The 26,713-nt window shown below is 43.4% G+C and overlaps 1 protein-coding gene across 2 annotated transcripts; it reads right to left on the bottom strand.

The window, feature by feature from the left end:
* Positions 1-2,249: 2,249 nt before the first annotated feature.
* Positions 2,250-26,170, bottom strand: mtrr (5-methyltetrahydrofolate-homocysteine methyltransferase reductase). Of its 2 annotated transcripts, XM_048266631.1 has the most exons (15): positions 25,964-26,170; positions 25,637-25,790; positions 25,246-25,399; positions 25,048-25,165; positions 24,419-24,806; positions 23,966-24,079; positions 23,641-23,794; positions 20,696-20,784; positions 18,197-18,377; positions 15,484-15,526; positions 14,378-14,570; positions 14,014-14,132; positions 5,808-5,900; positions 3,468-3,653; positions 2,250-3,023 (listed from the first exon to the last, which is right to left on the bottom strand). In XM_048266631.1, exons 1-15 carry the CDS (start codon positions 26,077-26,079, stop codon positions 2,879-2,881), a joined length of 2,247 nt encoding a protein of 748 aa, XP_048122588.1. In that variant the 5' UTR covers positions 26,080-26,170; the 3' UTR covers positions 2,250-2,878. The 2 variants fall into 2 exon arrangements, with proteins under 2 accessions (XP_048122588.1, XP_048122589.1); XM_048266632.1 differs by lacking the exons at positions 25,637-25,790; positions 25,964-26,170 and adding an exon at positions 25,538-25,612.
* Positions 26,171-26,713: the final 543 nt, after the last annotated feature.

The raw sequence follows: 26,713 nt of genomic DNA, 5'->3' as shown, positions 1-26,713 counted from the left end.
GGGCCCCTGGGCCTGGGCCCGACAGGCCCGTGCAGTAATCCATCCCTGACAGTGCTGCTTCTCATAGGAGCCAGGAGAGTAAAAACTGCTAACCAGATGAAGGCTCTCATGCAGCAAATGTAAATGTATCTATGTATGCATATATACCTGTGTGTCCTCGAAACATATGATACATCCAGCATGATGTCAGAAAGAGACATGGACAAATATACTTGTGTATATTTGTGTTTGAGTTTTGTGTGTTATTGCATTTAAATATGTAATTGTGTTGACTATTCTAACGAAACTGCTTTCCAAAGCTTTTACATTTCAGTCAATAGAAATTCAGCTCAATTCATGAAATTCAGTCATTGAATTCTGTACTCTTAATGTTTGGCATCCATTACCAGTGTGTAGATAGTGTATCTCTCTACACACTGCTTTGAATGCAGCAGTGACAACTCTGGAGGGGGAGGACCATAAAGGAAATGTACCCACTAAAAAAGGGCCCAGCACTCACAGGAAGAATAAAAAAGTGGCCAATTGTAATGTAGAATGTAAAAAGAGGGGGCATTTCCAAATGTTACTTTGACAATGGCAATCCTTTTATAAGCGCCATTGTGATTTATCGTGGCCAGTTCTGTCGTTGTGAGTGTAGATGCCTCAGGCACTGGTGCCTATCCCTACCCACCGCTTGCTCCACTTTATGTGATAAAAATGGGGTTTTATATCTATCTACCAAGGCAAGGCTTGAGTGGGCAGCCATTTCTTATCGCTGTGTTTTTTTGTGGGTCCCAGCATATTGGTCACAGGTCAGATTTCATTGCAGGGCTTGTGCTGACTGTGGGCTTATTGTAACTGCAATCAGTACAATATATTTATTTGTTGCTGAATAATTTATAAGCGGAAATTTCTCTTCCTTATCAAACTTGGCTCCTTTGGTCTCCTGCGCAAGCTTGAATGGTCCACACAAAGCTTAACTGGTGGAAAAAGAATCTCTGTTCAAATTTTTATATGAAGTATGGCATTTGTCCAGCCTTGACCACCAGGACATTCTGTCCTACTGGGGCAACTATTATATTCAAGTGATCCTCCTTCAACAGTCTCATAAGAGTACCTGCATGTGTATGATACCAGAAACAACAGTCACTTTTAATTTAAAAACTAAAACATAATTTATTTCAATCAATCATCCTATGTTGTGTCTTCCATGACAGTTATGCAGGTAGACATTACTATAGAGCAGTATTAGCATTGGTGCCTGAGAATTGCTGACTGTGGAATTAAGTCCATGGCCCTTTGATAAAAGTACCTACTGCTAAATAGCACACACTTTATAAATATACAATATTCATATGCATATGTATTTCATGCGCGGGTTTGGGATTAGATGCTTATTTGTTCATGATGAACGCCTCTCATTACTGCTTTGACCCACTGAAATACTGTCGCAGTGAATCATCCCCTCCCGTCGAGGGCCTTCCCAATGTGCTCAGTGCCCGGTCAGACACTGCAGGTGGATGTGTGAACGGGCAGACTGAGTAGTCCACTGCATGCAGAGCAGCCGAGAGGCTTTTGGATGACAGCTCATTTCTTGTGTGTTGTGTGAATGAGGTGGGATTTACGATCCCTGCACCATTAATTGTACATATCAAAGCTCTATCAAAAAGATTGATTTAATCAAAGCTGAAGTCGAGTGTTTGAACTTAATTTTGCTTTCAGTTCAAATATAGACAGCAGCAGCACCAAAACAAACACCACAACAAAACATCTCGAAGATCAATGCTCTGATGAAGGGGAAAGTAAAGAAGCAAAGTCGCACACTGTGGAAACAGGAAAAAGGAAATGACAGATGAGGAAATTATTCTCTTAAGAAGGGGCCACATTTAAGGGAATAAATAGACTTGCGTCAAGAGGTCTGTTTTTCACGTGAATTCTTAACATTGTGAAATGAACACGAAAAGCACTGTATATATATATATAGATATAACCAGAATTCTCCACCTCGGGAGTAGGTCCACCACAAGATGTCAAAACTTCATGTGAAAAGGGAGGGAGAAAGAGAATCTACTAACAATAAAAACAAAAACAATGCTTGAACGTTCTATTTGGGCCCCAATCTACTTCCTCTGCATTAAGATAACATATGGAATGTTAAAAAGGAAGTCTTGTGGGGCCAACTATGATGCTGATAATGGAACTCTCTTGAAAGGGTCCATTCTGTGATTGAAGATGTTTTTTCCCTCATTAATGCTCATTGACACATGAACTCTTTCACAGACTGCCTTTTGAAAGGTACAATTTATTTGAGATTTTAGGGCGTTTATTGTACAGAGATTCTGCAAATAATTCACTAAACTGTGATGGCCTGCCAAAGTTCAGTTTATACTGGTAAGGACATTATATATTGCATGTGTGGCAGTGACATTACTGCTATCAACTGTAGCCTACTAACCAATATCAATGTCCTTTTCGCTTGCATACTGAAGCCTCTGGCCTGGAGAACAGTCTTCTCACCATGAATTCTGTGTCATACATTACAGTTTATGGATGCAAGGCACAAGTTTGTTGTGTGTGTATGTGGCACCTTAGTGTGTGTGAGTGTGTGTTTGTGTCTGTGTGTGTGTGTGTGTGTGTGTGTGCGCACGATATGCACATGCACATGACTTCTGGCACAAACAAATTCTTGAGTAAAATTCTTCAAGTTTCAAGTCCAGTTTGCTGGAGATCATTATTTCAAACCACTCAACTGATGCATCTGTCTAAGTCATACAGTATGTGCAGTCTTTGAAAGGCAGGAGGTGAGGGAGACAGTGACTGACATCTCGGCCCTTTAAAACTGGTCATCCATGCAGGCAGTCTTAGGTCAGCACTCTGGGGAGATGTCTCTGGACGCGGCTCAGCTCCATATGTCCTGCAGGTAACGTTTCTCCTCCCTCAGATTGGCTATAGTCTTCATAGCCTCCAGTTTGTCCACCTCCATCTCGGCCACAATAATGTCTACCAGGACATCATTAACATCTTTGGCCATGTTTTTAGCATCCCTGCAAGACAAAACACACAGACACAGACAGGCAGGCAGACAGGCAGACAAACAGAGACAGACAGACACACATTACGACTTTAGGTAGGGGTAAAGCAGTGTTAACACTACAGTAGTAGATCTTAAGATTTTGGTTCAATACATGCCCCTTGGATAATCAATTCAGTGTATTCAGGGATTTTCACAATAGGCAGTCACTCACTTTATACTCATCAGCTTAAGCTCTGGTAGGAATCAATGTCAACAGTGCTTAAACAAAGCAAAGCCTGGGTCAGTAAATGACTTTGGGATGGCTACCTATCAGACATACATACATAATCGAAATCCTTAAACTCACAACAGTGAATCTTTGAAAAGGAAGCAGCAATCAGGGACAATGGTGCTGCAGGCCTAATAATCATAGAGCTCTCTAGTATAATTCCTCAATTGGAACAGGCTAACTCACCCGCAGACATAGAAGTAGCCCTTCTCTTTGAGAAGGATGTTGGCAACCTCTTTGGCATGAAGGAGCAGGTTGTGCTGGACATATCTGGGGCTGGACTGGGACTGGGCCCCCTCGGAGGCGTCTCTGGAGAAGCTGACTTTCAGGCAGGTCAGGGTGCCGTTGTCCACAAACCGCTCCAGCTCCTCTCTGAGGAGAGAACAGCAAACAGCAGCCTATTGTCTTAGAAACAATGGAGTGGAGAACTGAGGTTTCTGAGGTCAAGGTGACTTATTGTCCTTTCTTTGTGCTTTCTTTGTGTGTGTGTGTGTGTGTGTGTGTGTGTGTGTGTTACTGGGTTACCAAGTATCTGTTGACTGACTGCCCATGGACAGCAAGGAATATAACTATGCTTCAGTTTAATTATGGATAGGAATATAACTATGCTTCAATTTAATTATGGATAGGTAGATATATTTGAGAGGCATAGCTTGTACACAAGTTATTGACTACATGCTAAATAGTTTAATCAGTGTCATTTTAATTTGTCGATATTGATACCACATACACAGTCACCCTTAATATTTATGCAATATTAACTAATATTATATTTGTAGAAGCATTGTAAACACACAACAGAACGCAATACTATTAAAGTCAAACTTTCCTCATGAAGTAAGGAAGAGCATTCATTTATGCAGGTTTACAAAAAAGGGTTTTGTATTAAGTTTGACATGAATAGCCATGGTTGGCAGATCTTTGTTCATCTCGGATGACAAAGCAGTATAGATTTTGAGGGCAAGGTTAAATGACTCACTTGGCTCATCTTCTCACAATGCATCATCTACTCTTTTTGTTAAGCCAGTGGTCTGGGAGCAAGAGGAGCATTTGCTAAGCTTTGCCAAGGAGCATTTGCTCCCTCCCTGTTCCTACTGAAGCTTGCAGAAGTAATCAAGCTGAGCTGAAGCAAAGAGGTGTTTGCGAGTTTCAATTATAGAACTGTTTATGAGTTTGTGGTGCACACACACACACACACACAAGTGAACACACATACACACACCTGCTTCTGTTGTCTCATGGAGTCCAGGGCTAATCATTCAAATGAAAGTTTACTTGGTTTGCGACGTGAGGGGCCCAGCCTTTTCTTGAGCTCCCTGTTTAGTGCTTGTGTGCTTGGCTCAAACGGTATGGGTATTTATTTACGGTTGGATATTTACACACAAAACAACATCAAGTGATCCGCAGCACTCCTTGACAAAATGTCTGCACTCTGCTGCAGCTCCCCAAAGCGCCTCTTCTACTCCTTCAGGTGCCCCACCCATCCATCTGAACACGGAGCAGCAAAGACGATCTGGCAGCAAAAAGGCTTTGAATGTCTGTTTGTGTTTTACTGACACAGAGTAGATGGATCCCCCCACACACACACCCACCCCCAACCTCATACACATATGTTAAATGTTGAGTCAGATTAGGAATTATGACCTGTTGTCTTCCCGGGTTGGCTGTGAGTGAAGAATTTTACCCGTCACAAAATGGGCGGACTGTTTTTCTTTCTTTCGTAACATCAAAGACTAAAATGTTCTTGCATTCCTCTTTTAAGCCTGTGTGCTGTAGATACAAGGCAGTGCTTCTTTGACCCCCACACACACACACACACACACACATAAAAGTGAAGAAGAAAAAAAAACAATGTCAAAGCCCGATAAAAACAGCATGAAATAAAGTAACCAGCTCCCCTTGCAAGGGAGGGCTCCCCCCCCCAAACACGTCTTCCCTTCCCTCCACGCGCGTGGACAGGACGAACAGCTGCAGCGGGGGGCCTGGGACCTGGCCTTGAATCATGAGGCGTGCGGATGATAACTTGCTGGTGTCGGTGGATTAGCGTGTAGCGCGCGGCCCCCGCCCTGCCCCACTGCCCGCATAGTCGTGTCATTACTCAGTCCTGCGCCGAGGTGAGTTATGGGCCCAGGGCCGCCACGGCCGTCCAGCGCCACATCACCGCATGTAATGTCTTGTTTTGTGTGTGTGTGTGTGTGTGTGTGTGTGTGTGTGTGTGTGTGTGTGTGTGTGTGTGTGTGCCACGTTCTCCGAGGGGAGCGCTTTAATTTCATGGTCATCTCCATCATCAGCTTCAAGGACAGGCCGGTGCTGTGAGAGGGGCCGGGGGAGCGAGGGTGCCAGGGGGGCCAGCGTGCTCCAGGAGGCCCCTCTACATGCTTCTTACATGAGGGAACGCCACCAGCACGGCCCGCTGCTGTTTGTCATCTACACTCAAGGAGGTCCAGAGTGTAGAGAGAACAAAGTGATCACATGCAATTCATTTCTGTGTGTGTGTGTGTGTGTGTGTGTGTTAAATTCACACACCTGAAGAGAAAGTCTCGATCTTTGTGGCGGCAGCCAAAGAACAGCCATGTTTCCCCAAAACAACCGTCTGGATGATTCACCCTCTCCTTCTCCCTGAAAGACAAATGGACAGATAAATGAAAGAGGGACACACACACACACACACACACACACACACAGCAGGATGCATAGAAATATTTTCCTGACAGCAGCAGCCTTTTCCCAAATGATTTGAAACGCATATCACTAGAAATAGGCTATTTTAAAAGTGAAAACCAGTAATTCACAAATGCACCGAAATGTACACCAACAGGCCGCGCTGTGGATGCTCACACTCTGGAGATTACACTTGATTACTTTCCCCGGCAAACTTAAGAAAACTGAGTTATGCCTTCAACCAGGCAAGCTCCACACCTAAAGCCTGTGTGGATGGATTCAATTAATGTGATTTTCCATGCGGTGGGCAAGCCTGGCGGGGATCCCAGATCTCGGAAGTGGATGTGTGGGCAGGCGGAGTGCTGTCCGCTATCGGAATGACGCACCTGTTTGAGGTGCCAGCTCGGCTCTGATCAGAGTGCAGGATGGGACTGACCCGATATGCTATTGGTACAAGCCAACCTCTGACCCTGTGATGAGTTTGCACTGGCCGCTACATCAGACTCACTCACTCACCTCAATCACTCAGTCACTTACACACACACATACACACACACAAACACACACACACACACACACACGTACACACACAAAGCCAAAGCCCGACACTTCTTGCTCCAAATCTCCTACATGAGATGCTAAATCAAACTGGCGCATCAGCGAAGTTAAATCAAATTCCGCAGATTTTCTTCAACTCGGGAACAAAAGACAGAGGAACTCTCCTCTAATCACAGACACCAATAATAACTGGCCTTTGAGAGTGTATGTCTGATAGGGGTCTGACAGAAGCCCATACTAATCCGGTTTGATGAGAGCACAGATTGCTCTCTCTAATTGCAATTAGCATATTGACGAGCCACAACACACACACACACACACACACACCACTCTACATCACACACACACACACAGGCCATGCCACATCCGAAACTCACACATACACCCACACACCACTCTACACCACACACACACACGCACACACAGTGACCACCAAGGACTCACAGCAACTAGTCTGGTGTTTGCAATCTGTTCTTTCGATCCCTGGATATCATACACCAACTCATCACACTCTCAGCTGTTAATTCACCAGAGAGAGAGAGAGAGAGAGAGAGAGAGAGAGAGAGAGAGAGAGAGGGAGAGAGAGGGAGAGGAATCATCTAGAACACCACAGCATGGTCTTAAAACTGACCCAGTCCATCATATCTACCCAGTCTTTGCCCAGATATTCTGCAATCTACATTATGCTGACAGAAGGGTTCAGGCCTGCACTGGCCAGGGCTCGAACCTGTGAAATTGCTGCATCTCGCACTGGGTGGCAGACGAGCTAGCAGGAAGGTTAAAAACCCATGGGTGCTAGCATCTGTCACTAGCACATCTCTTGAGCTGTCATAGAGAGGTTTATTCACTGCAGAGCTACTGTATCCTAAGGATACTGTTACAAAGACATTTGAGAATGCTTGAGAATCGAATTGCTCAAAGTTTCTCCCTGCTGAATGTGAACTTTCAATAATCGATACTGATAGAATTTGGAGTATTGATAATCTATCTTACAATCTTTGGTTGAATATGATTCATCTTTCTACTGTTCCTCTAGCTCAGGGGTGGGCAAACTGCGGCCCGCAGGCTGGATCCGGCCCGCCAAGCACTTTCATCCGGCCCGCCGAGCATTTCATTTAGTTATCAGGCTGTTCGCTATTTTTTTCCTGCGATAGAGACGACGTTGGTTAGCTTTACTGCAAACTGCTTTTCACTCTCCTTAGATAACGTTTACAATGTCAATGTCAAAACATCATGTTAAATAGAAATAACATCATGTTAAACTAAGTTAACTCTTAGTTATCTCCTTTGCAGCAGATCTAACGTGAACATTATGCAATCCATTTAATTGGGAACGCGTCTGCACTCAATGAGGGAGAGAGCCGCAGGTTCCAGCTGGCTTGTGATTGTTGATAATTGATATCTCCTTCTTATAAGAAAGTTTTAAAAGGAAATCATGAAGGCAACAGTAGTTCCCACTACTGACCATTTAAAAACTGTGAGAGGGCCCAGCCGTAGGTACAGCACTAGCCATAGCGGAGCAGGCAGAAGATCATTGAGAAATAAACGTGAATTAAAGCGACAGTGCACAATTTATACATTTGTTGAACAGCATAAAATTAGCAGTATTTTTAAGCAATTCATATTTTAAAACAAATACTTTTCATACTAAATTATAGGCTATAAAAAATGTATTGTTTTTATGCGTGTGCCGTTGGGGGGGTGGGAAGGTTGTTGTACGGCCCTCCAGCCAATTTTCAAAACCCAATCTGGCCCTGGAGCCAAAAAGTTTGCCCACCCCTGCTCTAGCTAGTCTGTAGTGGTTTCTTCCCCTTAAAGTTCCTATGTCAAATCCATGCAGTGTCTATTTTAGGCTGACAGTTTCCCTCTAGCATTTGGGAATCGGCATAAGCCTCTGATTACCAGAAAGAAAAAAGGGCACTCCATTGATGTGCCTATAGCATTTAGCATTCAATCGCTTTCCATACAGTTTCTGGACAGCTCCTGGAATGATCTGGTCTAAGTATCCCACAGTGTCTGTCTTATGGGCTAAGGTCTGTGTGTCACATCCTATTCCCTACATGTGAAATCCCTGACAGTGACCACAGAGCCAACAACAAGAAAGGGCTGTTCAAAAGCATGATCTGAGCTGTGCTCTACCGGCTCTGGCATTGGCTCTATTCGTGTCTGACACTGGCTCTCCCCGCAGCAGCACCATTAGCATCTGGAAGCCTAGCATCCAATCTGGAAATGGCCTTCAATAAACTAGCTTCAGTGGGCTTTAGCCCTGAAGGGATCAATACCAATATGAAAAACCTGGATTCCATTTTGCTATACCACCCACTGTGGCACAGACGGGCACACACACACACACACACACACACACACACACACACACACACACACACACACACACACACACACACACACACACACACACACACACACACACACACACACACATAAGTGACTCCATATTGAATACAAATAGCTTGGAGCCAGTTGCACCCTGTAAAATACAACCCTTTAAACACACGCACACAGGGTTCAATCATAGGTTCTGTTTGGCCAGGAGAAGACCTTGCCTCTTGGCTGGATGTCTTCTACGCCTCCACTGACGAGTGACAAACAGTGAACCCTTCCACAGAATGGCAGTATTGGAAAGGAATCGCCTCACCATCGACCCTCTCCCACCGTCCTGGGTTTGGCTTGGAATGAGGCTGCCTCTCCGCACATGGCATCGCCCGTCAGTGCCATCCTGGGCACTCGTACACTGCGTACCTTCAGAGCACTGATAAACTACTACCGTACTGAGTGCTGAAAATACTGCATGGCTACACTTATGTAGCACATTTTGCTGTGAGCTGTGCCTGACTTTTCCAGCATCTTCAACCTTGAAATGTTTGTGCGTGTGACAGAACAGGTTTATTGTTGGTGGCCTTTAACAATCTTTCATTTCAGGTTTCCATCTTAAGGTTTCCTCTCTTCGGCAGCCATGCATGTAGGCAGTTAAGATGCGTAGGTCCTGACTGACTCACTAACTGACCTGACTGAAGGTCTCTCGCTGTTTGCTCCTTCAAAGAAATCATTCATTTCTGCGTGACCCCGGCAGCATCCTGCTGACAGAACAGCGATTGTTATCTTTAACCAGTCTGATCAAAAGCAGTGCACTGGAGGCGGCAGCGCTGGCAGAATCTCAAGCTGAAGGCCCATGTGCACTTCCCACATACAGACACCGCGCCCCAGTGAGATGCTGCTGAGATCCAGCCAGCTAGAAGAAACAGGGGTGGGAACGGCAGGCATCCGGCCTGAAACCTCCTCCTAGCCCTCTGGGGGGTTAGTGGCCTGCTTTTGAGAAATAAACAACTTCACAACAACTTTTTTTTTTTATCTTCCAAGAAGACACACTCGAAAGCTGGAGGTACAGGAGCAACACTCTTCTGTGGCCACAGTGGTAGTTTGCAAGCTGACGGATGAATATGTATCTTTAATGTATGCAGCACACTGACATGGTGGACTGTTATTATTTTTATTTTTAACTGGGCATAAATTACAATCACAGAGGAGGAGCAAGACTCATAGTGATTCCAGAGCCATGGTCCTCTGTGTGACCAGTGATGGTGTTGTTGTGTTGCTGTCCGGCGTGGGGCAGAGCCGCTGTGATTAAAACCAGTTTCCAGCACTCCGGGCCGACGGAACAATTCGGCAGCGATTGTCGGACCGCTGCCATGACCTTGACAGTTTGGAAGCTACAGCGGCGCCACGCAACTTTGTCAGCGCCTTACGAGGCCCATTCATCAGGGCTGTCACAGCACACAGGTGCTCGCGCTCGCTCTCCCTCCCTCCCCCTCTCCAAATCTATCTCTGAACTACGTTCTGTCCAACTCTCTCGATCAGTCTCTCATTCCGTCTCCATAGCTCACTCACCCCATCCCACATTTCCTCCCTCCATTGCTCTGTGCTGCACTTCTCCCCCCCCCCCAGCTCACTCACCCCATCCCACATTTCCTCCCTCCATTGCTCTGTGCTGCACTTCTCCCCCCAATCCATATAGAGCCACAGACATTCATCTACATCAACTCGCCATTCAGGTTTGACACAAGCCCCACTGATTAGTACCATGGCACCATCTGTGGTGTCTTATGTGTGTGTGTGTGAGTGAGAGAGAGAGAGAGACATAGAGAGACAGAAAGACAGAGAGAGAGAGAGTGATTGAGAGAGAGAGTGCTTACAGTATGTGTGTGTATGGGGGTGGGGGGGTGTTTGAGAGAAAGTTGGTAGAAGGAAAGAATGAATCAAGATCCTTGTATGTTGTCTGTGTGTGTTGTTTTTTTCGGTCTTCTCTTGCTCTTTCAGCTCCATGCATCTCTCTACCTCTTCTTCCCTCTGTCTCTCTCATCCAAGTATATATATGCTGTACAGGTATGTGTATTTGCATTGCAATGAATGTGTACAGGTATCACATTCATGGCAATGCAAACCCATCAGCTATTCCTTCTTCTCTCTATGCACCCCCCCCCCCTCTCTCTCTCTCTCTGATTCATGTATCTCTCCTCCTTCTCCTCTCCTTTCCCTCTCTCCAAGGGAGAGGAAGGTAAAAGAGGTACGTGGGTCATAACTCCCCCCCCCCCCCCCCCTCTCTGTGGCATGTCCACCGCCCGTCATCCAGATGGACATCTGCGTCTGCGGATGCGGACAGCTTCATTCATATGCGGCTGCCCCAGCCTGGCTTGAGCCCCTGTGCCTCGGGGCCCTGGGCCTCTGAATCATCCTCTCAAATTTGACAGGGGCCTCAGTGAATAGCTCCTCCGCCTCGTTCACCCCCCACCAACCCCCCAACCTCCGCATATTTCACACAGCCAACCTCCGCCTCCACCGCCGGCCAATCTGATGCAGGGGTCTGTGGGAGCTCTGGCAGGTTGCGCTGATGATGTGGGAGGCGGCCGGTCAATAGCGCATTTCTGCCTCCCCGGCATTTAACTCGCATGATTTATGATTTGCGCTCGTGAAAAACAGCGGCCGCGTCGCTCTCGCGCTCGCTTTGCCTTCCCCCCTTTTTTTCCCCTCCCAGTCAAATCGATCGCGCTCCCTCAACCCCACTCGCTCGCATGCTCGCTTCGCCTCGTAATGGCTTGGAACAGTCGTAATCAAGAAGCAAGGCTTCAAAGGGCATTTCCATACCTGCACGGACTTGGAATGTCAGAAGTGAACAACACACTGTGAGACATTATGATAAATCTGAGTTTCAGGACTTTTTAACTTTTTGGCACTGTTTTCCCATGAAAGTCAGAAGTTCAGAACAACCTTTCATTGTTTCCATTTCATTGTTTTTTACTTATTATTATTATTATTATTATTATTATTACGTATTTTTCTTCTATCTATCTTTTATCAACAGAAAAATAAAAGTCTGCAACAAGCTACTTATTATGACTTGATGATAGACACCAGTCTACCCTTGCACCCTCACCTTTGCTGGAGGAAGCCGATGAAGGGAGCCACCCCTGTGCCAGGACCCACCATTACCATGGGAACGGAGAGGTCAGAGGGCAGGCGGAAAGCGTTACCTGGACGCAGACCCACGTGTATCTTGGGTAACACACACACAAACAGAAAAGGCATGCAGTTAAGTTTTTGCCCCCATGATGCACCACTACAATGAACAAGGGTTGCTTGCTGAGATAATAATAAGTATGGAGAGAAAGCACATTCAGAAAAGCAGGCTGCAGGGGGATGCAAAGAATGTTCGATTCTCTACTCCTAGTGAGCTCTATTCATAGTGAGCAGTAATGCCCTATGAGTCATAATGTGGATGTCCAGCTTCTTATACTAACCATAGGCAGTGAGGCACTAACGGTGGTTTCTACTGGGCCCTGCATGGCTGTCGGACTGGAGGATGGGGAGACCAGGCTGGACAGCCAGCCCCCATGCACACACCTCTCCTGGCCACCAGTCTCTCAGGGCATGCTGGAAACTGTACTATGTTGAACACAAAGTGCAGCTTGCCTGGATGCCTCTGGCTGGAGCTGAGACGGAGGGGGAGAGGGGTGGGCAAGAGAGAGATGTTCCGTTGCTGTCACCGATAGGTATGAATTATGCAATGGCAGTTGCAGTGAGACCAACACAAACTGTTACTTTTGCTTTTTACTTTTTGTCTTCATTAATCCCATGAATACAAATACTTTTATGATAATTATATTATTTTTATAACCTAGAGTTCAATCATTGTACAATCCCTACTATGCATTACAAGTAAGAGACCACAAGGAACACATGGACTCCCAACAGGTATGGTTGCTGTGTGTGTGTGTGTGTGTGTGTGTGTATGGGGGTGGGGGGTGTTTGAGAGAAAAGTTGTAGAAGGAAAGAATGAATCAAGATCCCTGTATGTTGTCTGTGTGTGTTGTTTTTTTCTGGTTTCTTGTTCATTTCAGATCATGCATCTCTACCTCTTTCTTCCTCTGTCTCTCTATATCCAAGTATATATATGCTGTACAGTAGCATGTGTATTTGCATTGCAATGAATGTGTACAGGTATCACATTCATGGTAATGCAAACCCATTTAGCTATTCCTTCTTCTCTCTCTATGCACCCCCCCTCTCTCTCTCTCTCCTCTCTGATTCATGTATCTCTCCTCCTTCTCCTCTCCTTTCCCTTCTCCAAGGGAGGTGAAGGTAAGAGGTATCGGGGTCATAACTCCCCCGCCCCTGTGTATTGTCCATGCCATCCAGATCAGATGGACATCTGCGCTCGCGGATGCGACAGCTTTATTTATATGCGGCTGCCCCAGCCTGGCTTGAGCCCCTGTGCCTCCGGGGCCCTGGGCCTCTGAATCATCCTCTCAAATTTGACAGGGCCTCCCAGTGAATAGCTCCTCGCCTCGTTCACCCCACCAACCCCCCCCCCCCACCCTCCGCATATATTTCACAGCCAACCTCCGCCACCGGCCGCCAATCTGATGCAGGGGTCTGTGGGAGCTCTGGCAGGTTGCGCTGATGATGTGGGAGGCGGCCGGTCAATAGCGCATTTCTGCCTCCCCGGCATTTAACTCGCATGATTTATGATTTATGCCGAAAAAACAGCGGCGGCCGTGGCTCAAGGCTGCTTTGCCTTTTTTTTTTTTTCCCCTCCCAGTCAAATCGACAAGGGCTCCCTCAACCCCACTGCCAAAGATGCTCGCCAGCCCAAATGGCTTGGAACAGTCGTAATCAAGAAGCAAGGCTTCAAAAGGGCATTCCATACCTGCACGGACTTGGAAATGTCAGAAGTGAACAACACACTGTGAGACATTATGATAAATCTGAGTTTCAGGACTTTTTTAACTTTTTGGCACTGTTTTCCCATGAAAGTCAGAAGTTCAGAACAACCTTTCATTGTTTCCATTTCATTGTTTTTTACTTATTATTATTATTATTATTATTATTATTACGTATTTTTCTTCTATCTATCTTTTATCAACAGAAAAATAAAAGTCTGCAACAAGCTACTTATTATGACTTGATGATAGACACCAGTCTACCCTTGCACCCTCACCTTTGCTGGAGGAAGCCGATGAAGGGAGCCACCCCTGTGCCAGGACCCACCATTACCATGGGAACGGAGAGGTCAGAGGGCAGGCGGAAAGCGTTACCTGGACGCAGACCCACGTGTATCTTGGGTAACACACACACAAACAGAAAAGGCATGCAGTTAAGTTTTTGCCCCCATGATGCACCACTACAATGAACAAGGGTTGCTTGCTGAGATAATAATAAGTATGGAGAGAAAGCACATTCAGAAAAGCAGGCTGCAGGGGATGCAAAGAATGTTCCGATTCTCTACTCCTAGTGAGCTCTATTCATAGTGAGCAGTAATGCCCTATGAGTCATAATGTGGATGTCCAGCTTCTTATACTAACCATAGGCAGTGAGGCACTAACGGTGGTTTCTACTGGGCCCTGCATGGCGCTGTCGGACTGGAGGATGGGGGAGACCAGGCTGGACAGCCAGCCCGTGCACACACCTCTCCTGGCCACCAGTCTCTCAGGGCATGCTGGAAACTGTACTATGTTGAACACAAAGTGCAGCTTGCCTGGATGCCTCTGGCTGGAGCTGAGACGGAGGGGGAGAGGGGTGGGCAAGAGAGAGATGTTCCGTTGCTGTCACCGATAGGTATGAATTATGCAATGGCAGTTGCAGTGAGACCAACACAAACTGTTACTTTTGCTTACTTTTGTCTTCATTAATCCCATGAATACAAATACTTTTTATGATAATTATATTATTTTATAACCTAGAGTTCAATCATTGTACAATCCCTACTATGCATTACAAGTAAGAGACCACAAGGAACACATGGACTCCCAACAGGTATGGTTGCTGTGTGTGTGTGTGTGTGTGTTGGTTTGTTCTCTTTCCTAGACATAAAAACATGTTATATGCATAATAGAGAAAAAAACCTAAGGCTAAGCAGATATTTTATGGCATAACTATGTGGATATAATTTCATCACATTCAGTAGGCCTTTAGGACACACATACACACAGTTTGTTCTGGTAGTAAAATCTATATGTACAAATAAATGCTGTTAGTTTACATCAGCTTTATATTTGGTACACTGTCTGCTGGTTGCAACATCAGCTCTCTAGGGACCCCTGCTGGCCAAACCATTAATAATTTAAAAGTCTTAATGCATTTATGGCCTCTGATAATCGTAATACTCTATATATTGAACAGATTGCAACCAAGGTCAGTAGGCCAATGAGAATACTGGAGAGAAATAAACAGCCCTGCTCCACCTCGAACTTGGTCATTTTCATGCTTAGTGTGTGCTTCCAGCAATAAACATATGCATCACAGTCTGAAACTAAAACTATGAAATCTTTTCCTGTGCAGGAGTGCATTGTGGACCGTAACCATAAGAGACTGTGGCATATAAATGAGTCTCAGCAGGGAAAACCTTCAGGGGGGATTTTTCATTAGAAAACAAAGTGTTGATGCAGCAAATGTAACAGAAACATTTTACCTCGCTGCTGAGTAGGACCTTGGCTGCAGCTTCGGCAAGTGTTCTGCATGAGGAAGAGAAAAAAATGAACCCAGCACACAACACAGTGGTTACAATAGACTAGGCACACTTCATATACGTATACATACAGTACATATATTCATGTTGAGTAAGAGTCCTGAACCATTCACGTAGTATTCCCTCTGTGAGCGAGTAGTCCATTTCTCTTCTTCGCTAGCGTCACTTTTTCTTGTGTGGTGTGCACTCATTAATTCACTAGCCCTGCGTTTGAAATCCCCAGTTTCTAAAATTCCCCCACCAGAGGGACAGGGACTACCTCTATCGCTACCTGAGTGCACAATCTCCCTCTGTGTCTCATCTCTCTTCCAAACAGAAAAGGAACTGGCCAAACTATTATGTTGTATATTTACAGCATCTGAAATAGGTGAGAATTTAATTTTTTATATGTATGTCAGGATATCAGTGGTCTGTATATCACCAGCATGTCAGTTATTTTTCATAAATCTATATCAATATTCATTTAAAAATGTATATCTTTTTTATCTCTATACAATAAAGCAAGAGAGACAAGTGAAGTGTGTGTGTGTGTGTGTGTGTGTGTGTGTGTGTGTGTGACGATAAGTATCCACTTTATTTTCATGAATAGCATGTGTTTTTCTCTGACTTTGTCTTAAAATAAAAACAATAGACAATACAACTAACTTAAAAGTTCATCTGAAACATAACTACACCATCCAGTTCTCTTAGCTAGGACTAGAGCACAAGCACAGCTGCAGGTGGAGGGGCCTTGTACTTGCATTATTATGTGGTTACATTAACATTAGGCTATATTAATAAAAAGTCTATATTAATAGAAAAGGCTATATTAACAAAAAGGCTATATTAATAGCATAAGATGGACTATATTAATAAAAAGGCTATATTAATAGCATAAGATGGACTAAAATGACAATAACATTGTTTATCACAATATTTTCTGAGACAATATCTCATTCAACAAAAATAGCTATTGTGACAGGCCTGTGTGTGTGTGTGTGTGTGTGTGTGTGTGTGTGTGTGTGTGTGTGTGTGAGTGAGTGAGTGAGTGAGTGAGTGAGTGAGTGAGAGAGAGAGAGAGAGAGAGAGAGAGAGAGAGAGAGAGAGAGAGATAGAGGGAGAGAGAAAGAGAGAAAGTGACACAGTGAGTGAGTGAGTGATTGAGAGAGAGCAAGAGAGAAAAAGAGAGATAGAGAGAGAACGATGCAACTAATCATGATCAACGAGCCATTCAAGCCGTTTGAGAATTCAATCAAGACACTTCCATTTGATTTAGGATGGAACCTGCGCTGTGGCAGATGGCATGCTGACCATGCAACAAGAGTCTCAGACCATCCATATGCACTGAACATGTCCTTAGTGTCAGTCATGGAGTCTACAACAAGCTCCATTAATTTCACTGCCTCAGTGAGGGGTCGCGCGGGGAGACAGGGAGAGGCTGAATGACATCACGCTCAGTGTGTTGGAATAAAGCAGCTCATGAAGCGCAGTAATAAAGGGGTTGTCTTCTTGCTGTCAAAAAGTGACATTAAAATGGCAGGCTGCTTCTTACAGCAGCTCAACAACAAAATAAACTATTTTACAGGTGTTCAAACTCTTAGCCAAACGATTTTTTATCTTTTAAAGCTTACTTCTCTACTCCCCTTCTTCATTTCATCTTTTCAATGGATTACCTTTATTTCTCTGGCTTATTTTTTCCATCTTAAATCCACTCTAGTGTGGTTATGAACAAAATATTTTTAGATATACAAATATATCTAAAAAAGATTATTTTACAAAAGTTCTTCCTGACTGTGTATTAATACAACACATATGTTTCTATAACAACTGCCTAATTGTATTCATAATATCTACTGATGTTTACATAGCTGCCACTATAGTTAGCATGTGAACAGGTATTCATGCATAGAAAGCATAGCCTTTGGGACACAGACTATGTCTGCATCAGTCATCTGAGTGCATGATGTGCTGAACTTGTGCGGGAATGCACCTTTCCCTCAGGGTTCAACACTGCTATGGGCTATTAGAGACAGCTGCTCCACCAGACTCTGCTTTGCATATTTTGCAGATTTGGGGAAATGATTGCCAATTTTCATCATGACCCTCAACTCTCCTCAGCCCAGAGAGGGTCACTGCTCAGCAGACCCAAAAATAACTGACATTGGAGATGCTCTTAACGCAGCATTTTTCAGGACCACAAACGCATACAAAAAGAACCTGTCATGCAAAATATGAAAGGCTTACCCTTTAGAGGTCTCTTTGTCAACATTCAGAGTTATAGGAAAATAACCAATAGATACAAATGTGTTTACACACACAAAAGTTATTCTCCTGCATTGGATTCTGAGCCTTCAAATTCAATCTTTCATTTCCAGATGTTTATTGCCCCCTAGTGGTATGACAACATGTTGCAGTTATACTTTATGTTTTTGGGGATTTTAAACATCAGTCATATTTCCAGAATGAACGCTACACATAATTCCTCCCTGAAGTAATGTCCCTAACTAAGGACCCACTTTTTTGATTATAATTCATGTTATCCGTTTTCATGTTATCCGTTTTGAGTTTCATTTGACCTTAGGTTTCATTCTTTGTCAAGTTCTCAAGAACAGGCAATAATTGTGTAACTGAGTGTTATTTTCACTCTGGATGCCAATCGTAATGTAATCTCACTGACCTATGAGTAGGCTCAGAGGCGGATGACATGATGGGAAGGCTAGCAGGAGGTCCAGCAGACAGACGCTGGTGTCCCTGATGAAGCGGTTGTAGTCGGCCGTGCCTTGCTTGCTGCACAGCTCCTGCAGGCGTCTCTTCTCAGGGGCTGCGCTGGTGCACTCCACTAGCGCCCTCAGGAAGGCCTGGGGGGGTACAGGGACCGGGGAGACACAGATGGAGCATAAGCATGGATATCAACGTCATTTTTCACAATTGCTAAAGCACATTTTTTTAAACCTTTCACCCGTTTATCAATACTCTAAACCAGCCATCACCAAATGGCGCACCGTGACGTGATCCTATCCGGACCCAGACCATAATAGCCTAATTTAGATTTTCACGTAAGAATTTAAAGCTGCGCTAAATGTTTCGTTGGTTAGGATAACAGCATTTACTTCAGGAACCATCATTTCGCTTGCTGCTACCCAGCCAGTGAAATCTGTGAATTCTGATAAAGTCGAGTCAGTGAGTAAAGTAGCCTACTATGGAGAAGAGACTGATAGCCTGAAACGAGCGAGGAGAGGAGACGGGACGAGAAACAATCAGATGGATATCTAAGTTAACGATAAGTAAGTTATTTTCAAATCATCGATTGCTCAAAGAGGAGAAAGCTAGACAGCGAGAACAGAGCTTTATATAACGATACGGGGGCAATACCACACAAAACTGTCACGTCCGTAACGCCAACTAAATATGGATGTGACAGTTTTGCGCGGAATTGCCCTGGACCTCTTCTGTATATTCTGAGACAGGCGATTTTAAGCGCCAATTTGAAGCACCTCTACAAAGACAAAGCATATATTTTGAGCAAGCATAGGGTAGGCTAGGCCCATTCAACAGTGAACTGAGACCACAGAATATTTTACGATTTAAGAAGGCAATATGATTGATCCACCACAATCTAGTTAAGCCTACATGCATTCACTGCCTAACAACGTGATATTCCTGGGTTTCCAGGATTTCGGGTCAACATAAAAAAAAAAAAAATAAAAAAAAAAAATTAAACTTGCTGATTAATGAGTTCAAGGAACCAGCTGTGGAATATCCATTCTTGTCTCAGCTCAAATTTTATTCACGTTAAGATCTTAAAAATAGCCAAGGCTCAGTTTTTCTCCACAATTAGGCTACTCTTATCTTGCCTTATTTCTCCTCATTTCGAATGTTGCCTTTTAGGCTACTTATTTTATTTCACATTAAACATTAGGCCTAGGCCTACAATCTTCTATTTCTTAAATTTCCCCTTGGGGATCAATAAAGTATCTATCTATCTATCTATCTATAATTAGGCTCCATCCATCCATCCTAATATTATACATACATACATAGCCTAAACACGCATGTTAAACATTATGATGCTCCGGACCTTTGCTTGAGGAAATTTTTCGTAACTGGACCTCGCTGAAGATTAATTGAATACCCCTGCTCTAAACACAAACCCTCAATCTCAAACTAGATTCACAAAACCTCTGCAAAACTGAACAATCACCTCAAAACAGTTGTACCTGTGCTCAAAACCAAACAATGTCTTCAGATCATTCACAAAGCAGTCAAAATGAAAATACTTCTACCATTACACACTACATCATGAGAATGAAAAAAATAGAATACTTCAGTCATTAACACTATATCAAAAACATGGAAAACAGAGTGTTCAGGGCAGGGCACATAGCCACAGGAGAAACATGTTTACAATTCAGTAAATGCATTTTGCATTTCATACCTCAGTGAATTCAACATTTACTGTAAATCCAGTAAATATAAAGTATTGAGAATGGGGGTTTGTGTTTACAGTTTTGAGAAAAGGGTGGCAGGTTTTAAAGAAATGTGTTTTAGTAATTGTGAAAAATGTTATACTGGCAAAAGACAGGCATTTCAGTACTGCAAATGAGAAGTACATTACAATCTACAGCCTTCAATGCACTCTATTGCCTCGCTAGTTTCTGTGCATTGTTGATACGAGCCTGCACTGTTCAGCTACCTGTTTACACTCTGAACTAGCTTATATATTGGTTGTCATATCATTTGAAAGTGTGATCAATTTTGAGTCGTGTTTAACATATGACATCTGTGTTTTCTTTGTGTTTACCTTTTACCATTATGTATTACAAGTGTATCACAGTGCAAAATTTGTTTTATTGCATGAGAATGTGTTTTGAGTTTTTGTTCAGGCAACTGAGCATTTGGTTCAGAGAATGGGGTTTAGTGTTTAAGCAGTTGTGAAAAACTGTAACAGTGTGGAAACAATTCATAAGTTCCATAAAGAGCTTCATGAGCGGGAACTCTCTTTTACAAACACACACACACACACACACACACCATATGGGACAAGCCGTACATTCAGAGCACTACATTTTATATTTAGACATCCACATTGGGCACAGTGCATAGTTACAGACAAGCTGTTCTTTTTTTGATGCAGTGAGAGCCATTATAAGGATGGTCATTTCAAACCAAATCATACCTTCTTCGGAACACTTCTGATCTCCAAACACCAGGTGAGCAGATACAGCAGGGTGCAGCCCACTGGAACGTATGGGGGAAGCTGGGCAGCTGTGAGAACAGAGGACACAAGCTCTCAACTTCAGGGGATCTGATACTAGCAGAGTGACACGCAAGCTCTGTGAGGGATATGCGGGGGAAGAAAGCACACACATCCCACACACAGGTGCTGGAGCAAAAATAAGTACAGAATCATATCAAAGGCATTTTGAATCCTGGCTGAACTTACTCGCTCATGCCTTCTGAGGTGAATGAACGAAGACAGAAGGTCTGCCCACCATCAAATGCTGTTGCAAAAAGATTAATACACGTTCCAGCTGGTGGCCTTATTCAAGCTGAAGTAAAAAGTGCATTTGTCCAAACACCTGGGGGGTATTCCAAGTACTTGGTTTAGTGTCAAACCTGGGTAAGTTAACTCAGAGTAAGTGGCAAACCTCCTACAACAAGAGTCCATTGGCATTGTTTTGTTAGGAGAATGAAGCCATACAGCTCTTCTATTAAAAGGTTTACCACTTACTATGAGTTAACTTACCCAGGTTTGTCACTAAACCAGGTACTTGGAATACCCCCCTGATGAAAGCTGGAGGTGGACACATTGTGCATTAAACTTTTTGTAAGGTGATTTGGCAGTGTGCAAATCCTCAGTCTCCACTCTAGTCACCTCAGATGACAGGACAGCGAGTTCAGCCAGGAAAGTGCCTTTCATAAGTGGCCACTCTCTCCCTGTCTGGTCAAGCACATTCTAATGGGGAGCAGTCTGTTTAAATAAGCTCTAGGCTGGTAGGTCTGTGAGTCTGCACATTGCTACATCTTTGTTTTCAAGAAGCTTAATTCTCCACTGTAAGTTATTCTTTAGTGTATTCTTGAAAGCACACTGTAAATATAGACTCACTCTCTCTCAAATACAAATGATAATGTTCCATACTGTAAACTCAATAAATTCTTTTGGAATTGAGTTGTCTTGAACGCAGCCACACTGCACTCATCTATTGACTTGTATTTACATTTTTTCTAAGTCATTTTGGTGTATTCTCAAACAATGTGTACAAACTGCACCACACAGTCGATTACCTGCAAAAGTACATAGCTTGCCCAAACTGAAAGGCGATATACATACAATATATATACTTTGAAATGGGCGTGTGGGGAAATTTCCAGTAATAAGACAACACTTTAGCTGTTAAATTGCTACTGGGGTGGTTGTTGTCCAATTGGCTACACTTTAAAGAAATGTAGACATTACAAGGATGAGCTCAGTTATTTTGGTTTTCTCTTAGCTGTGACCTCTAAGGCCAACCTCCCTTGGGAGTCTGGAGTGATTCTCTTGTCCATGACCTCTGAGGTCAACCGCCTTAGAGAGTCTGGAGTAGTACCAGCTTTTCTTTTAATTAGTTTTCTTTATGATGACAGCTCTTCTTTATTTTGCGTAATCTATAAAGAATACCCTGTTTAGTTCTATAAATAACGGTAAGACTTTGTCTATGACAGACTTGTTGCTCTCATGCTTGCCTAGGATGCTTGTGTGTTTGTAACTTGTCTCCGGCGTTGTGAATAAAGCTTTGTACACTACCGTCCGGTCAGCTTGCCTGTGCGTTACTTTTTGCCTCTCTGTGGATTAATACTTTATTTTTACCACAGACGAGACCTCTCTGGTGAAGTGAAATTGAATAAACCAATCACATGCAACCAGTGTTAAAATTCTGATCTATCTATTTCTTTTATTAATTAGCTTCGGCTTGACTTTGCTCGGGCCACAGCGTGCATAGTCATACCTGTCGGCAAGATAGGCTGTCAAACTCGCACCCCTTGTCTCAAAAGAAAACATTTATGGCAATCAACATGTCAAGTACTTGTGCTATTGTTTAAGAACAAGATAATCAAATAATGATTGATGTATGTATATGTTGTCCATATAAGAGTTTACTCAGTAAGTATTTTATAATGGAATACATGGCTGAGGTTTTGATGACAATAACTGAAAATGCACATGGTAACTCTTTTCTGTAACTACAGTAGAACTATACATGCAGTACTACTCTATATGTACTTGACTATTGAAGGTTCATGATATGCATTTACACTTACATGTATTTGTAGTGTAAAAAATAACCAACTACATAACAAAGTATAGATAATCCAAACCGAGCAGTGGCAAAGACAAAAAACTCGAGGTTTATTAACGAATCCGGGAGTTGATATAGAACGTAGGCCATCCCAGCGTCACAACCATACCAACTCAAAAACAAAATACAAATTGTCTTGCTTAAATACATTTCTAGCGATCCCCCTTCCGTCGCCTCACGTGAGCTCTCTCTCCGGTAATACCTTGTCTTCTGAGGCGCAAGCATTATGTTAAAGCAAGTAGCACTCTTCAATGATTGCGTTAAAAAAAACAATGATTAATCGCCCCAATCATGTGGCGTGACAAAGGTCATGCATGCATGCGATTTGGGTTGGCTTAATCAACAGGCCCTGGGTGGCGATGATCAAAACAATTGTTAAAATACATACACTCTGGAATGTTAAAATACATACACTTTGGAATTTCTCACTACATATTCATTTGGCGGACGCGTTTATCCAAAGCAACTTACAGCAATAGAATAATATTTCAGCTATGACCATTTAAGCATTTTAACATTTAAGGTACAGAACCACAGCTACAGCTACAGCAACAGAATAACATTTAAGGTTCAGTGCAGAGGTGACTATAGCTAAGAATTGCCACTGCATCTGTCAATACTAGTACTAGAGGATAGGAGTGCCTACATATTAAGTACTAGTCAAAGTATGGTAGGAGGAGAAGTGGTAGAAAAGGAGGTAGTGGTAGAAGAGGGGGTAGATATGCACTTGTGAACTTAGAGAATTGATTGATCAAAATTGGCTTGGTGGATGCAGAATTGTTACCTTTCTTCTTGGTGTCTTTCCTGAGCTCCAGCTGAACGCGGTGATGGCTTTGCTGCTCCAGCCTCAGTGTCTGGATAAGCTTTAGTACCTCACTGGCATCATTCGGACACAAGACGTCAAAAGAGTCTCCTGGCTGATAAGGCATGTCCTTCCCCTGCACACACAATGGAACTACATTACATCTCCAAAAATGACAGGAACAAACCAATTTCACTTTCATGGTAGAAAGCATTTTAATAATAAACAAAATGTTTCTTTGCATGCTTTTAAATAGTGTAAACAAAATGACATTTTGACAAATCTGTAGCTTGCTATGATAACTTACTGAAATGTCCAGCTCTAACATGATGGCTGTTTTGACTGCATCGTCCCGAGTAAGCTGTACTGTCTTTGAAATGGACACTTCTTGATGGTGGTCCAGACGCACTGGGCCAGACAACTGTAGAATGAGAGGAGAGGAAGGACTGTCTGCAAATCAATCTATGGTGGACACTACAAAGTATGATATAGAACAGTGTACTACAGTCTACTGCATGACATCTTCAATAAAAAACATGCAACTTCTTGATTCTGGAATCCTGAATATTGGGATTGCCAGAATAACATGGAAAATGAAAAATGGCTATGGTTACGCTTCATACTGTACAAAAAAATTCAAATGAACAGCTGTTCACAACCACCACAATGTTTACACAAAACTCATGTCATCAAGACACATCTACAGGCAGAATATCTGGACATCCAGCACTGATTACAACAACATGGAAAGACAGACTACCTCTTGGGCAGGTGCATCCTCCAGAGAGACATTGAGAAATGGAGGGGGAAGAGAAGGCACATTCAGCGCGGATTCTGACAGTGGCGGCAGAGACTGTGTCAACGACACCTCCAGCACAACAGGTTTAGGCTCTCCCTTCTCCACCTCAGAAGTGGACTTTGGCACTTCTGATGCCTGGGCTGGCTTGTCCTTGAGTGTTAGAGAGGCTACACCAACATCTAATCCAGATGCCCGTGTGTTCTCCTGGCCCGCAGCAGCAGTAAGATCAGTGGTGTGCAAGCTCCTAGCAGAGTCAGTGTCCTGTTGCCCTGGGGTGGCCATCTCTGCTACGGACTTCTTGATTGCCTCCCACACTCCTTCAATCCACGGATCAATGACTATTTCAAGCCTGGCAAGAAACAAAAAGTGGTTGCAATCTGATCTGATTTAAACATCAATTTAGGACATGACTCAAAGACCTTTGTTGTGAGCATTCAGTTGATGGCTATACATGTAGTCTGTAGTGAATGTCCTCACAAAATGTCATGACTTTTGTGAGAACATTTGTAGTAAAAAAAAGATCAATTATAATCCAAAAAGTTCAATTAAATTGTCTAAAGGCAACAGAATGATGACAACAGCCTTCATACCCAACACCATCATCTGCATATCCTGTGGAGTAGAAATGTTTGGCTCCTAGTTCCTGAAGACGGCCATCAATGGTCTTCCCACAGTTACAGAAGTTTGCGTAATTTGTGTCTCCCAAAGCTAAATGGGACAATAGAAGAATCACATACTGTAAATTCATATTAAGAAGAGCAAAATAACATCTTTTCATGGTGCCTTACCTAAGACTGCATAGTTAAGATGAGCAAAGTAGTCTCGGGGCAGGCTCTTATTCTTGATAGTTTTCACAAAGGACAAGGCATTGTCAGGAGGCTCCCCATCTCCAGTTGTAGAAACAATGAAAACCACTGGAGCAGTTTCCTTCTCCAAGTTGTACTGGAAAATTAAATATTACAGGATCATCTGTTTAGTAAGATTAGTTTAATCTCAATTAGTTATCTTAGCATTGAAATAACTATAACTAGATGAATATCTCAATAGTTACAGACAACACAACACAATTCAGCATATCACCTCAATCAAGTTCACGACAAATTTCTCCATTCATTTCTATGCCGTATATCCAACCAAAACCATTTGATGCATTATAATTTCTGATGCTTCAAATGTTACCTTCTCCTTCTTACTCAAACAAAACAAATCAGCTACTAATCCATGCTCTGCTGCCTGATCAGAAAGTTCTTCGGCGATAGCTTGTGCTTGTCCACGCTGAGATCCGTAGAGAAGTACGAACCTACGCTTCACCTCACAAGGCATGACATAGGTCCTGCGAATGAGAGGTGAGAATAGAGGTTGTTCATTTGACAACTTATGAACCTTGCCTTCGGCCAGTGGCTACACCAATTATCATCACATAGTACTACTATGCCTATTATACTACTGTACTATTATACTACAGATATCCAGGGGGTTTTATTAGCGAAGACGATTTCAACTTACCAAGTGAATGCATGCAGCGACCAGGAGGAGTAATATATCGTAGACTGTAAAACATGTAGTAATGTGCTGCGATACAGGCGGAACACATGAGTGAGCCCTCGAAGCCGAAGGTTCATTGACCGGACATTACATCACATCAGGAAGCCCCTGCTAAAACCCAAGAACCATGACCCTAGATGGAAGACCCTGAACTGTTACCAAAGATTGTTAAGGCGGAGCAAGATACTTCGTCGTAGTTCATGTCTATGGGCGCGAAATGGGGATCGAATCCTGTCTGCATAAAGAGGCGTGTCGATGACGTATTGACGACCGTACGTTGCAACCGGCCAACAGCAGCTGCATAAATAACCGGCGCACACCTGATATAAGGTTGATTTTCTCCAGACTGGAATGCTCAAAAATGCTAAAAATGTACCTGAAATGTTCAGAAGGGTTTGAGGATCATGAAAACGTGCCCGAAATTCACATTCCTAACTCTATAGAACCAAGACCTTAGCATATGTGGTGAAATTCTGAGCTATGCCCATAGACTTCAATGGAGCAGTCGCTGCCTCTGCTCTGCATAAAGGGGGATTTTGACCCCCCTCGTGCGATCCGGGTTCCCGGAAGTGGCTCCTGATGAAACATCTTGCTCCGCCTTAACAATCTTTGCTGTTACTAGTGCCCCATTTCTGAAGATCTGCGGATGATGATCGTATAGTGAATATTAAATAATCAGATAAAAAGAATAAATAGTGATGTGGCTTGAAG

The sequence above is a fragment of the Alosa alosa genome, chromosome 16 (genome assembly GCF_017589495.1).
Source record: "Alosa alosa isolate M-15738 ecotype Scorff River chromosome 16, AALO_Geno_1.1, whole genome shotgun sequence".
Taxonomy (NCBI): Eukaryota; Metazoa; Chordata; class Actinopteri; order Clupeiformes; family Clupeidae; genus Alosa; species Alosa alosa.
Note: the sequence above shows the minus strand (reverse complement) of the source record. Positions and strands in the feature narration are given on the sequence as shown.